The sequence below is a fragment of the Plectropomus leopardus genome, chromosome 7 (assembly GCF_008729295.1).
Source record: "Plectropomus leopardus isolate mb chromosome 7, YSFRI_Pleo_2.0, whole genome shotgun sequence".
In the NCBI taxonomy this organism is placed as follows: Eukaryota; Metazoa; Chordata; class Actinopteri; order Perciformes; family Serranidae; genus Plectropomus; species Plectropomus leopardus.
The window spans coordinates 19,444,994-19,458,035 of NC_056469.1; the positions used below are offsets into that span (position 1 = coordinate 19,444,994).

At 39.3% G+C, this 13,042-nt stretch overlaps 1 protein-coding gene across 1 annotated transcript; it reads left to right on the forward strand.

Annotated features, from left to right (window-relative positions):
- Positions 1–8,720: 8,720 nt before the first annotated feature.
- Positions 8,721–9,824, forward strand: LOC121945581 (hepcidin antimicrobial peptide). Its single transcript, XM_042489827.1, has 3 exons — positions 8,721–9,016; positions 9,117–9,194; positions 9,358–9,824. The coding sequence occupies exons 1-3, from the start codon at positions 8,930–8,932 to the stop codon at positions 9,463–9,465; spliced, it is 273 nt and encodes a 90-aa protein (XP_042345761.1). The 5' UTR covers positions 8,721–8,929; the 3' UTR covers positions 9,466–9,824.
- Positions 9,825–13,042: the final 3,218 nt, after the last annotated feature.

Consider the following 13,042-nt stretch of genomic DNA (forward strand, 5'->3'; position numbering starts at 1 on the left):
GTCTTGCCCCTACAGTGTCTCCAGGCTTGTCAGCTGCCATTCAAACGCACGCAGCTAGCCAGGCAGGCGTCTGTGTGTCCCTGTCTCTGTTTGAAGTGGCTGATCTCTGATCCCACGTACCTCTCTGATTGGGACATACTGTCTGTCTGTCTCTTTCACCCCAAACCCGTAAAAGCTCTCTGAAGAGAACCATGCAGAGTTTAAATGAAGTCAGTTAGGAAAGGAAATCTAAAAACAGCACACAGACATGTCGTCTCAAACAAATGTAATAAGATGTGAGTGCCAGGGATTGTCACTTTTACCTCTCAGTGGAGATAACTCACTAACAGTTAACTGATGTATTAATTGGAAGAGGAAAGTGTCTCCGCTTTGAGCAATAAATTGTTATTGCTGGAATTGTATTTAATGAATCTGAAACAGTGGCTCATGTCTGGTCAGTATTGAGCATATGCCTGTTTGCCTGGAGGGTGGGACACAGCCACCTGCTGTAAAATCCTTTATGTGAAGTGAAAAAGGCAGTTTTAAATTTGTATTTAGGCACGTCTACAAAAAGCACATGGTTGACTGGTTTTCATTGAACGCATGCTGGCCAACACATTCTGCTGGAAAGCTACACTTTCATGTCCTGCAGGCTTGTTTTACCTTTGTGCTCTTTGAGCTAAAGGAGCACTCTGTCAGGAGCCCGCATTGTCCACCGCCTCAGCCCGTTTCACATACCCTCTCTCGGAGGGTTGTTATTTGTCGAAAAATGGCTGACAGAAAGAGTCTTATTCTGTCTGACATACAATGCTCCTCATACCTTGTATACCACGCTGACTCTCATCTTTCTTGGGCCTACATTAATAACTACACAGCATCTGTCTCGCTCATAATGGTGGTATCAGGTATGTATTCTGCTGCTGTCAAGAGATGGGGGATAGGAGTGAGCTCATATTTTTCTGCTTCTCCTTTTTTTCTTTTTTTTTTTTTGGAGCAGCCATGGTGTTGGATTCTACAGTTTTGTGATCAAACTAGCAAATTCTGTTTGCACATGTCAGAAGACATGTTTGACCTAAAGTTCTGGAGCAACAACTTTAAGAAAAAAAAAGTGTGGAGTTTTGTTTCTGAAAATAATGTTTTTTTTAAATATTGCATGGAAAGGGTAGGTGTAGGGTTGGGTTTTTTTTTTCCAACATTTTGGGCACATATTGAGTGGGAGGACTCAGGGGCCATCCCCCCAAAAACTAAATTTTCAGCATTTGGGTTAATTTTTATGCACTGATTTGTGCCTTTTCTGCTTAAATTAATTGTTTAAATGTTATGGTACTTCCTGCTTCAAACGTGCGTTGTTGCTTCATCTTATTTCTGTTTAATGACAGAGTGCATCTGTTGCTTTTGAGACTGCATGCTGCCACCTCCTACATTACTGCGCTGATTTTTAGCCCCTTTTTGTGGTGTAATGCGATGACAAAAAAATACCACCCATCTCCGTCCAAGCAGCGCTCGAATTTCAATCAAAATTAGCATGCACCATGTTTGATATAGAGACTGAATTAGTCACACGTATAAAAAGACGTTATCACCATTATATTTTTACTGGCCTCCATGCCTCTTTCTGTCGTTACCTAACGAGTTGTCTGTCCTGATCATGTTGTCAAATATGACACCGAAGAAAAAAAAACTCAGAAAGCGTGCTCGTCTACTGCAGAGCTATGCAGACAGCTCTGGTCTACTGGTAAAGGGAAAGCAGTCGATTTTCTATTTTAAATCGGCTTTTCCCGTGTTTCATAATCAGCATGCACACTCATTTTGGTATAAAAAGGGTATATGAGTCACATTCTGCAGATTACGGAAATAAAAGTCCTCTGCTACTATCATTTTTTATTGGTGGAGTGACAAATGCATGTGTTTCAAAAACTGAGGGGGGCATTTTCCCTTGCGCCCCCTCCCAAATATACGCTTATGTCAGAGGTTATAAATGGGAAAAAAATGTCAATGTTTCTGATCATTATTAAGTATTGACACATTCTGACCACAAAGAATCATCAGATGACTCAGTTCAGAATTAGATCTCTTAAATTATGGTGAAATTCTTTTTTTTTTTTCTCAGTTGAATATATTTATTTGACTTCTTTAATTCTCTCAGCAAGGCTTGTCGAGTACATTAAGTATTTGAACCATGTACAACAACCAGATTAACACAAACCCAAGGTCAAAAAAGTGTTATGCTAGTATACCACTACAATGTAACAGCTTTTCAGGCAGTTAAAACGTCATGTTAAGCAGCTGAAATTAAACCTGGACTGGACGATCTTTTGCCTCCGATTTTATGGTATCCTGTACACTGACCCAGTGGCCATAAATATGAAAAGACAGGAAGGACTGATGGTGGTACCCAGGGTCGGGGCTTGCACTTTTGTTGCTCTCTGCATAAAACAATTATGCTGCCCCTCTACTTGCAGTTGACCATGACAGCACAACATGTATTCCAATAAACAAATGGGAAAAAGACCTCAACATCCAGCCCGACAACAACTTTTGGCATAATAACATCTTCAGCATGTCCAGGAATGCTAACATAAGACTAAAACAATACAAGATCATCCAAAGAACTCACATCACACAGCACACGATGAAAATAATGGGATTAATGGGACCAGACGCATGCACTAATAGTACACTTAACGCAAATGACAACCACCTCCACGCACTCTGGCGCTGTTCACCAATCCAGCATTTCTGGAAGCAAGTAACCACCACAATTTCCCAGTTCCTTGGCTGTAATGTTCGGTTATCCCCCACTCTATGCACACTCACTGATTTAGATACACTCAACACATGCTCAAATCAAGTCATAACACCCATATTTGTGGCTCAAACTATCACCAAGACAACAAACTAGAAAAAAATAAGAAAAAGGGCAGATTTTTACAATGGTTAGATCTCCTAACACAACAGATATCACTTGCAATTCGAAAAAATATATTCAACAATTCTCAGCTCCACCACATTGCTGGTGATGCCACAATACAGTTATAACTGCAAACAACTGTGTGGCTGCAGAAGGGAAGGGAAAGGGAGGGAAGCAGCAAAGGAAAAGAGAAAAAGGGTTTATAAAAAAGTGTATGTGGGTAGGCATGAGCAGAAAGAATTAATAATGCCAAACCAAAATCATCCTGCAAAAACTAACATGTAATGTAACGAAATTCAAACAATCAACACATTTGTTTGTTTTCACCGTCTTCTGTTTATTTTTCCTAATTTCTTTCATTTATTTATTTTTAAGTGATCATTATTGTTGTCGCTTTCTTACTTTTATCCAATATCCAATCCCATATCATCACTTTGTTAACTTTGTATTTGGTTAAATGCATGCACTAAAGGATGAATAAAGAGTTAAAAAAAAAAATTAGAGCCTGTCAGCGACAAAAACAAGCACTTTAAGAGGATGTAAAATGACAATGCAAACATGCCCTGAGTGTTTACATTGCTCCATACTGGACCCAGTTTCCTTAATTGTCTAAATTTGACACTTGACATAAAAACATGGGCTAATAGAGCATACGTTTCTTTTCAACATGTGGGGTTTGGGGTCCCCCCTCAGTGTCAAACACTAAATGTCCTGCATTCTGGTGATTTTTTATGTATCAATTTTTGCTTTTTCTGCATCAGCTTATACTGGAAATGTCTTTAATTTTATCAGAATACAATTTCCTGCTAAAAGAATAAATAAATAATAAATTACCATACCAGCAATAATACACAGAGGCAGATATGCCATATAACACCAAGCAAACAATAGAAACAAACGCCAATATATTTCTTACACATGATGCAAATAGTCAGTGCAACGAGTATGTGCTCAAAGTGTCAACAATAACAACGTTTGCGTGACTCATCATGCAGGCATTTTGCGAATCTATACACAAATAACCACCAAATAGATCTTCATTATAACTTCAGCAGAGTGATGACAGCACAAAGTTGTTTTTTTTTTTAATAAAAACAGGCCTCACAGTTTCAGCTCGTCAAACTCAATAATACCAATTGCAAATCTCTCCATATACCACTTTCTCGTGTGCAATTGTGCATCAAACTCATAACTAATACAGTGCAACTTAACGGCGGGACAGCAAATAAAGCTTACCTTTCAGGTGTGCACACACTGCGCTCCGTCAGGCCAAACTTAGGTCCAACTCTTTCCATTCATGACACCCGCTCAGCTGATTTTTCATGGGCGACAAGGATGCTTGACATATTTTCCAGTCTTCAACACCGTCTCTTGCAAGACTTCACTTTCTCCCACAAGCAAAACGTTACATCCTTGCTTCGTGAATAAACAGGCCAGGGCCTTTTCAAAACCTCTGTAGTTGTTAGCATCCGACTACAATGAAACACAAAAAAACCTTCAGTCAGTCACGTTTCCTCGTGTTCGTGCGTGTTGTTTTGTTTATTTCTTTTTCTGAGGCAATCAAACTTATTATCTGTCAGCAAGGCTGCCATTGGCTGGTGAGGAGAGGGGGGCGGGAGGTGAGGGAGGGGCGGCTGCAGGTGCAGCTTGATTGACACCTGTCTCAGTAATTCATTGTGCTTACAGAAAGCGTAGCCTGGTATGCGAGGAGACTACAGTTAGCTGCTATTGCTTACGATTTGGCACACATTTCCAAAGTGACCTCCCTGACCAACTGTCAGCCAAAAATGTCAGCATGTCTGATCATTTCTGTGTATTGTTTAAGATTATTAAACAACCAGGAATGTCAGAAACCATTAATCTTTGGATTCCAGATGCATTTCATTCTCTCAGTGAGGCCTGGTCATGCAAACAATGGTTCAACAACTAAATCAACACTGAACAATGATCGAAACAGGCTGTGGCAAAATATTAACATGGTTTAACAAATTCACAGGCAGTAAAACATCATGCAAAGCAGTTAAAAACAAATGAATTTTAAAAAACAACATTTAACTATACCCTGCTGAAAAAAACCCAGCTGGACCAGTTTAAGAATGTGATGGTCACTCCAGCTGGTTCTTGAGTATAGAGAAATAATATGTCATGAGGGAGATGTATGAAAAGCAAAGGGCATATATCAGTTGAGTCTTCTGTCATGTGTTATGCATTAAGATAAATGTGAGCAACTTGATAGGCAGGTCACACCAGCATGTCAAACCATCAAAGACCAGCAAGAAGTGGGTCAGGACCATCTAAGACCATCTTCAACCAGCTAAAGCCAACTCACATAGCAACCAGCATAAGCTGGTTTTTAGCTGGGGTTTTTTTCAGTTTAAAGAAGTTTGAATTAAACTCCTGATCAAAGCCTCTCGGTTATAGGCAGACTGTTATGCCATGCCTGTTTTTACATTGAAATGATGATGTACTATCCTACTGCTAAAGGTGAATTAGACTCATATTTCAGTTTTAAGTCATGCATGGAGAGAATGAACAATTTCTCTCTGAAATATAACAATGGCATGGTAGCAAGAAGACAAAAAGCTGATTTATGCCTCATGCTATCATTTGAAGTTGGTTCTTTTTTTCCTTGTCTGCTTCAAATTTTGTGTTAGACTTTCAACCAAAACTAAAGGAAAGAGCACACAGCATGAGCTCCCTGTAGCTGACTGTTTTGTGACTGTGTAAACATCTCTAAATGATTTTTCTATTTCCAACTTTTCCCCAGTTTTTTTTAAATGTTCTCACATCATGGAGGCGACATATGTGAGCATTTTCACAACTTAAAACATTTTATTGCTTTTTACTAGTATTTTGCAGTGTTTCTTTGGGCATTTTTATGTCTTTAGAACCAACGGCAGTAAAGACAATAATGAAAGAATGAAACTTGAATGACTTTTTTATGGTAAAATTTTTATTTAGTTTTGTGCAGAATGTGATTACAAATCATATATAAATGGCTGTATCTCTTCCACATGTGCCCATATGTTTTCCAAATTTTGCAGGTATTGATAGTCCAAAAGAAAATTCAACCTTTTTTCTAACCCTCCCCTCTCCATCTTGGCTGGCTTACACAGACCTGTGAAGTCATTTTATATAAATTCATCAATTAATTAATTATTTTTTGGGGGAAAAAAGCACAACCACAAATAAGCATGAAGAAAATATGAATGATTACGAAAACTAACTTGAACCAGGAGCACTGTGGTTTTCAGTGCTTTTACCCCATGTTCTTTCATAACTTTCACTTGACTTCTGTTCTTTTAATGACAAGTTTCTTCTTCTTTTCATCATCATTTTTATGGGAATGTTTGCCTATTCTTGATGTGCATTAAGATTGACAACGCTGGAAGTTCCAGTCATATTTTGTAATATTATTTGAACTCCACTCAGTCTGAGGAATTCCCCACAGTCGCCTCTGTCAGCGTGCACAAACTCGTCACCCTGTGCTCCACACTGCCCCCTGAGTCCAAACACGAACACTGCATCTGTTTCACAGAGTCATGAGCAGTACCCGATCAAAGGCCATGACTACTGAAAGTTTTCATATTTTTGTTGATAAATAGTGACGTGTTTATGATGTACCAACACTGGTTCTTCGATGGCCTAGTTTTGAGGAAAGATGTAAACCCTCGGGGTGACGGCCTGGCTGTGTTTTGGGGGCAAGGGGTGTTATGTTTGGAACTCGATTTGCAACTCCATTTAAAGCAAGTAGTGAGACAGAGGAGGAGGGGAAAAGGGGGTGAGAAATGTACAGGGGGAAGGAACGTGGGACGATGATGCAACAGCGATAGACAGGGGCAATGCCCTCGACCGGGAGAGAAAGGTAGAGTGGCGCCTGCTGAGGTGAATCTGTCCGCCGTGCTGGTGCCTGGCTTTGTTTGGCCAGAGGATTCCTACTGATAGCCTCAGTGGCTGACAGGACACACATGCTCTGGAAAACACAGAACAAACTGTGCATACTTGGAAAACTCAGACTCATTAGATCTTTTTAACCATTTCTTCTGTTGGTTACTAACATGCTCACAAACTCCCTGTGAAGCTGGATAATATTTTGTGTCCTACAGCCAAGCTGTGTTATATTCAGATTCCTCACAAGCTGAGTCATGCCCAGTGAAGCATGGCAAACAAAATGACATGTGTTCAACATGAGTGGACATGATGTGCAAGTTCAGAGAGTGGACTACAGCCCATTTCTGTCCCCCTCAGACACACAGAACAAAGACGCACAATGAAGTGCATAAACTAAAGGCATTATAATGCTCTCTTGTCATATCAGACAAGCATGGGTAGATTCCAGTAGATGTGGAGCCATTCATGATTGTATTTGTTGACACTGATGTTGTGGTCATCCAACGCAAGCACGAGGGCCAGCGGGGTTATCAGTGAACGAGACAGACTGACGCAGGGGTCCGCGACATGTTTCTTCACTAATTGAGTCGGCACAGGCAATTTGGAGAGACTTTGAAGGTATAATGAGAATTCAAATGGCCCCTGATTTTATCAGCGTGCACAGCCCACCGTTTATCAGTTTGCACCTTTACTTCGCCCATTTTTTGTCATTTCATTTCCACTGTTATTGATTTTTGTATTTATTCACAGTCTGATGTTGTTGTGGAATGGTTTTCTCACCCTGACAGGCTAATTAATCTTAAGGTGTTTATCGCCGCTTCAGTGATAAGGGGAAAAATGATTCTTACAATTTTAGGGTTGTGGTTTTTCCATGCAACTGTTAGCAGTTTGGGTTATTATTATGATGTCATTGTCATTAGATTCACACTGTTGTAATTTCACACTGTTTAGAATATTTATCAACCCCATCAATTGTTAGCATGCTGTGTGCCAGGAAATTACTAATGGCGATTCAATGTATCAAAAGCAGCTGTCCTTTGCCATTTTCTATGTTATTTATTTTAGAAATATTGAAATAACAAAGAAAGACAGGCTGTGTCATGCACATACAGTCATGATCAATTGTTGCCGAAGAAAAGCATCTGATTGCCGTCCACACACAATAAACCTCATCAGATCATATTACATTCATCTTTAACTAATGCATATTGAAACACCTTGACTCTCAAATAGAGGATTTTAATCCTGGCTACTATTCCGCTGCTCTCAAAGGGATTTAATTTGGTTCAACTGCAGGTTCCTGTGTATTATGCAAAAATGGAATGTGTTGAAAATGAGGGGCTAATTATTCCATTTGAGAGGTTGTAATTACATCCTTTAGACTGAGCAATGGATATTCCAAAGTGGCTCCCTCTCCTTAGTGAAGGATTTCCTGGGTCGAAACAAGTGCGGCTCAGTCAGCCGTGCGATAGATTGACCCATGCAGTCCTTGGCTTTTGCTGTGGGAACCTCCAGCGCTCTTTCCAGTTTGTTCCAGCAAAAAAGTCACATTTTTTGATAAATCTCTACATGCTTGAAGCTCAATACAAAATTCATATTGCTCTCATATATTGTAAAAAGTGATGGTTTTCTTGCAGCAGCAGCAGCAACTTCAACTTGTTCATGTGTGGAATTATGTGTTCTGTCTACGTAAAGTAATTTAATTTAAAAGTTCATAGTTGATTTGATATTGCTGAACAGTGAAGGGCACGGAATCAAAAATAGATCAGAGGATTTCCCCCCAGAGTTGCAGCACTATGGAGAGGAGAAAAGAGAGGTCAAAACTTCCCCAGTGAAGTTAGGTAACCACTGCCAGGAATGGGCTGGGCCTCCTGGAGCAATGAGGCAACACTGAACCCACGTGTATAAAAACCACAACGCTCTGCAAACTCAACCATCAGACAGCAGCAGGACTCTAAAGAGCTGACAAAAGTCACCAAAAGATCTGCGGAAACCCGCTCGCTCAGACAATCACCATCCATCACTGGAGCCGAAGAATAAATTGAAGATATTGTGGTGCTCTTCGGTGGCCTGACGCCCATGAGAAGAAGACCTATCAGCTCTAATCTTCGAAGGATTTCATAACTAACCCATTTAGACCCTCTGAAAATGAAGGCATTCAGCATTGCAGTTGCAGTGACACTCGTGCTCGCCTTTATTTGCATTCTGGAGAGCTCTGCCGTCCCATTCACTGGGGTAAGCATTTGACTTAAACTCTCTTCATTTGCTTATTAGCCATAAATGTTTTGTCAGGATGCTAAGATGTGGCTCCTAAATGTGCATAATTCATTAACAGGTGCAAGAGCTGGAGGAGGCAGCAGGCAATGACACTCCAGTTGCAGCATATCAAGAAATGTCAATGGAATCGAGGATGGTATGTTCAATTGACTGAATGAATTAAGCCAATTACTGTGAGCAAATTAAAATTTAAGTGGATGTGTTTTCCCCATGGAGTGCCCTGGTGCTCTCTCCACACGAGGACAGGATGAAATGCTGGAGATGAACGCCTTTGCTCATGTCTCTTGTCTTTTGCACAGATGCCAGATCACGTCAGGCAGAAGCGCCAGAGCCACCTCTCCTTGTGTCGCTGGTGCTGCAACTGCTGCAAGAGCTACAAGGGCTGCGGCTTCTGCTGCAAAACCTGAAGATTCCTGCAACAACCGCAAAATATTAATTTATTCCGCTTTTTTTGTTTTTTTTGTTTTTGGTCTTACCCCAAGAATTGACCTTTTCTCGACCTCTCTCCCAAATGCAATCCCTGTGCTACACTGTTTTGTTTTTATGATTCATAGAGAAGCACTGTGTAGGGGGGTGAAGCTTATTCCTTATATTTATTTTGTAAGTTTTAATACTTTCACCCTGTAAGTTCTTTTTGTAAGCTCAATGGTATGTAAATTAGTTCCTAAAAATATTCCAGATGTGAAGGTTTCTTCATCTAAATTAAGTCTAACAAGTTAATATTTGGTGATGAATAAATAATGAACATTTGAAGCAAGTGCAAAAATGGTTTTGTCGTTAATAAGGAGATATTTAATAGCAGAAGCTCTTCACCGAACAAACTGAATACACAAGTATCACGATCATCAGGGGATATCCTAAATATCATACCTTTTGTACAGCATGTGTGATAACAGGAGGATTTTAAGTGATTAAAGAAACTATTCTACAATTTAGGGTCAAAGACTGACAGCATTAAAATCTAATATCACTTTCAACAGTTGCACAAAACATATCAAGTGTCTAATCATCACTCTGCATACCTTCATGAACAGTACACATGTTTTTTTCTGTTCTCAGTCACTTCAGTACTTTACATGTAATAATTTGCATGATATATGAAGATTTATTGTCAGTTATTGCACATAGTCTGGTAGCTTTTTCCTCTCTTAAGACATTTTAAATATTTTCCTGGTTAAATAAAAACACAAACATTCTCGTCCTTTCTCTGAATTTGATATTTCTGCCCTTTTTATAGAGTCTTTGTTGCTCAGGAAGTGACACATTTCATGTTTCCTGGAATTCATTTGGGGAAAAGGAAACAAGAAGTGTCAGCAGAAGCAAACTTAACGTCAAGACAGGAGTGGACAACTTTTAAGATGGTACTGTGTTGCAGATCCTCATCCTGATATAACCCTCTATTGCGTGGTGTTGCCTTAAAGGAGAACACCACCTAAATCAAGAATTGCAATATGTTATTTCCATGGGCTAGGAATGTTAAATCAATATTTGTCAACATGAGGTACACTCTCTCAAAGCTAGAAGACAGAAAACAGAATTAAAGGTGCGTTCCGAATTGCATACTTTTACTTTCTTACTTTTAGTAGGTACTAAGGCTGCCCTTATATGAAGTGCACATTCGGGACATAGTATTTCTTCATAACACTGCGCCCTGAACTTTGACCCTCTTTCTCATATATCTGTCACGATGGAGATAAAACAAACCCGTCAGAGACGGAGATTAACTCAGAGAGATCTGCTGTTGTTACAAAACAATGTTCAACTTTTAAGTTATAACTGCATACATTGTTATACAATGTGGATTCTGACATTTTATATTCATTTAATTATCCCACACATGCATTTCTCTATCATTGTTTATTTACTTTTTCTTTTGCTGTTGTTGGTAATCTCTGTGATTGTTTTGTACATTTGAATGATTCATATTCCTGTTATAACCATCCAGCTGGTCATCGGTCACTTGAATTTGTTATCATTTGTCATTGCAGCTTCCTTCCACTGTCAACTATGATGCATCTGCACAGAGGATTGTGGGTAAGAATAGCCACAAAAGCATGCTGGTTTACACACTGCAAAATGTGACCAGATGTAGTCGAACATCCTGGTATTTTTGGCATACCACATCTGACATACTATGTTTTGAGAAAAACTAAATCATTCTTTTGGCTACTATATGATGATGATAGCATGGGAACGCACAGTGAGCCTCAAACTTGTGATGTCCTGACTGATTTTATGGGCCCAAAGAATGGTTTTCTTTTTTATATCCAAACAAGCTTTATACTATTGTAGTGTTCTGAAACAGAAAATGCACCCATATAGTCAGAATATTCCCTGGGTGCTCTCAGTGTCATCTTTATAATCTTTACTAATACATTGTCCATGGAGCAGCTCCTGATTTTACACCCCATGATATCACTGAGCATCAAAACTCTCTGGATCTGGGAGAGTTGTTCATGTTTACTAATGTTTTTGGACTGTCTAATCACAGGGACAGCAAGAATGAATCCTGAAAATGGGTGTAGTTCTCCTTTAAAGGCAACAATTACATTGTCTAAGTTTTACTTAAAGGCAGGAATATAAATCCACGTTTTACTGTTTAGTTGTGAAAATGGGAGGTACTCTACTTTGGTATGAAAATTAATTAATCACACACAAATCCAGGAAATACTGTTTGCACTTCCTTTTTCCATGGAAATGTGAGACTGAAGTCATGATCTGAAGGCTTCCAAAGTCGACTAAATGTTTAATATTTAGGCATAATTCAAGACACTTTAAAAATACTATCTGGGGTCATTTAATTTTTAATTTTTAATTAAAACTAGTTTAGATGTGATACGTTTTTTCATAAAGTGGTGAAATGTCAAAAGAGCCCTACAACCTGCTGTAATAATATGTCAAAAATACATGGGGGCCTTTGGAGATCATTTAATCATGGGCATTAGCAGGAAACACGACAGGCCTGGCAACCCGTCAGTCAGATTCCCCTGATTCACCCCTGAACCCCTCTAGGCAGCTGATGCAAGAAACGGGTGATTCACCCAAGAGAGGAACTGCTTTCCACAAGGGGGTTAAATTAGGTCAGAATGGAGAATGCTTTGTGAATTTGATAGAAAAAACAATATGATATTGATTTTATGAGACTTTGCACAATTGCATATTGTCGGCCTATGGCAACAATTTACCAACTAACTCGCTTTTATTTTTGTGCATGTTTCTTTTTAAATTAATATTTTCATTATTTAAACAATTAATTTCAGCATTAATTCATGCAATACTGGGTTAACATTATCTACATAATAGCAACTTGACTGATATTTACAATGACCTCTGGCATCAGTTACACAATATTAATGCTGTCGGGAAACAAAATTATAGAACGCCACATGTGTATGTGATTTCTGTAAATCCGCTGTATCTGATCTGTGACAGCAGAGACGTTCCCTTGCTGACTGTGTGAAACATGTTGGAGGAAAATTCAAGCAAGCACTGGAGTTGTCAGATTACCAGTATCGACAGTGTGCCCTCTGCTTGCTCAGCTAGTTATTGCAGCTACGACTGGTGAGAAAACAATCAGTTAACTCAAAGCTGTAGCCCGCACTATTCCACCTCAGTGAGCATGATATCTACTACTGAAGCGTGGCAAATGAAATTATTCAATCAATAAAAGCCAGACAAAAGAAATACGATGTGTTGTAAGAATTCCTAAGGTGTTTTCACCAAAAAAAAAAAAAAAACACCAGGCAGCAGAGATTGGATTCCCTCTCTGGATTATATCATTCATGGACTGTGAGATTTAGCAGTAAGAGGGTCGCTCACACGAAAGACTGGCATGTGACTTTCCTTCTCAAGATGTGATCATGGGTGACTCAGTGTTATTTTTCTCGTGGATTATTACTGTTAGTGGTGAATCGTGTGTGTTACGGTCTTGTTATTGCTTTTCATAACTGCTGAAGGCAAAAATGTTTTTAAGATGTCATGCTG

Coding starts and splice junctions, on each gene's coding strand:
- LOC121945581 (XM_042489827.1), top strand. CDS start 8,930: ATGAAGGCATTCAGCATTGCAGTTGCAGTGACACTCGTGCTCGCCTTT. Junction 9,017..9,116: donor CTGCCGTCCCATTCACTGGG/GTAAGCATTTGA, acceptor ATTCATTAACAG/GTGCAAGAGCTGGAGGAGGC. Junction 9,195..9,357: donor TGTCAATGGAATCGAGGATG/GTATGTTCAATT, acceptor TCTTTTGCACAG/ATGCCAGATCACGTCAGGCA.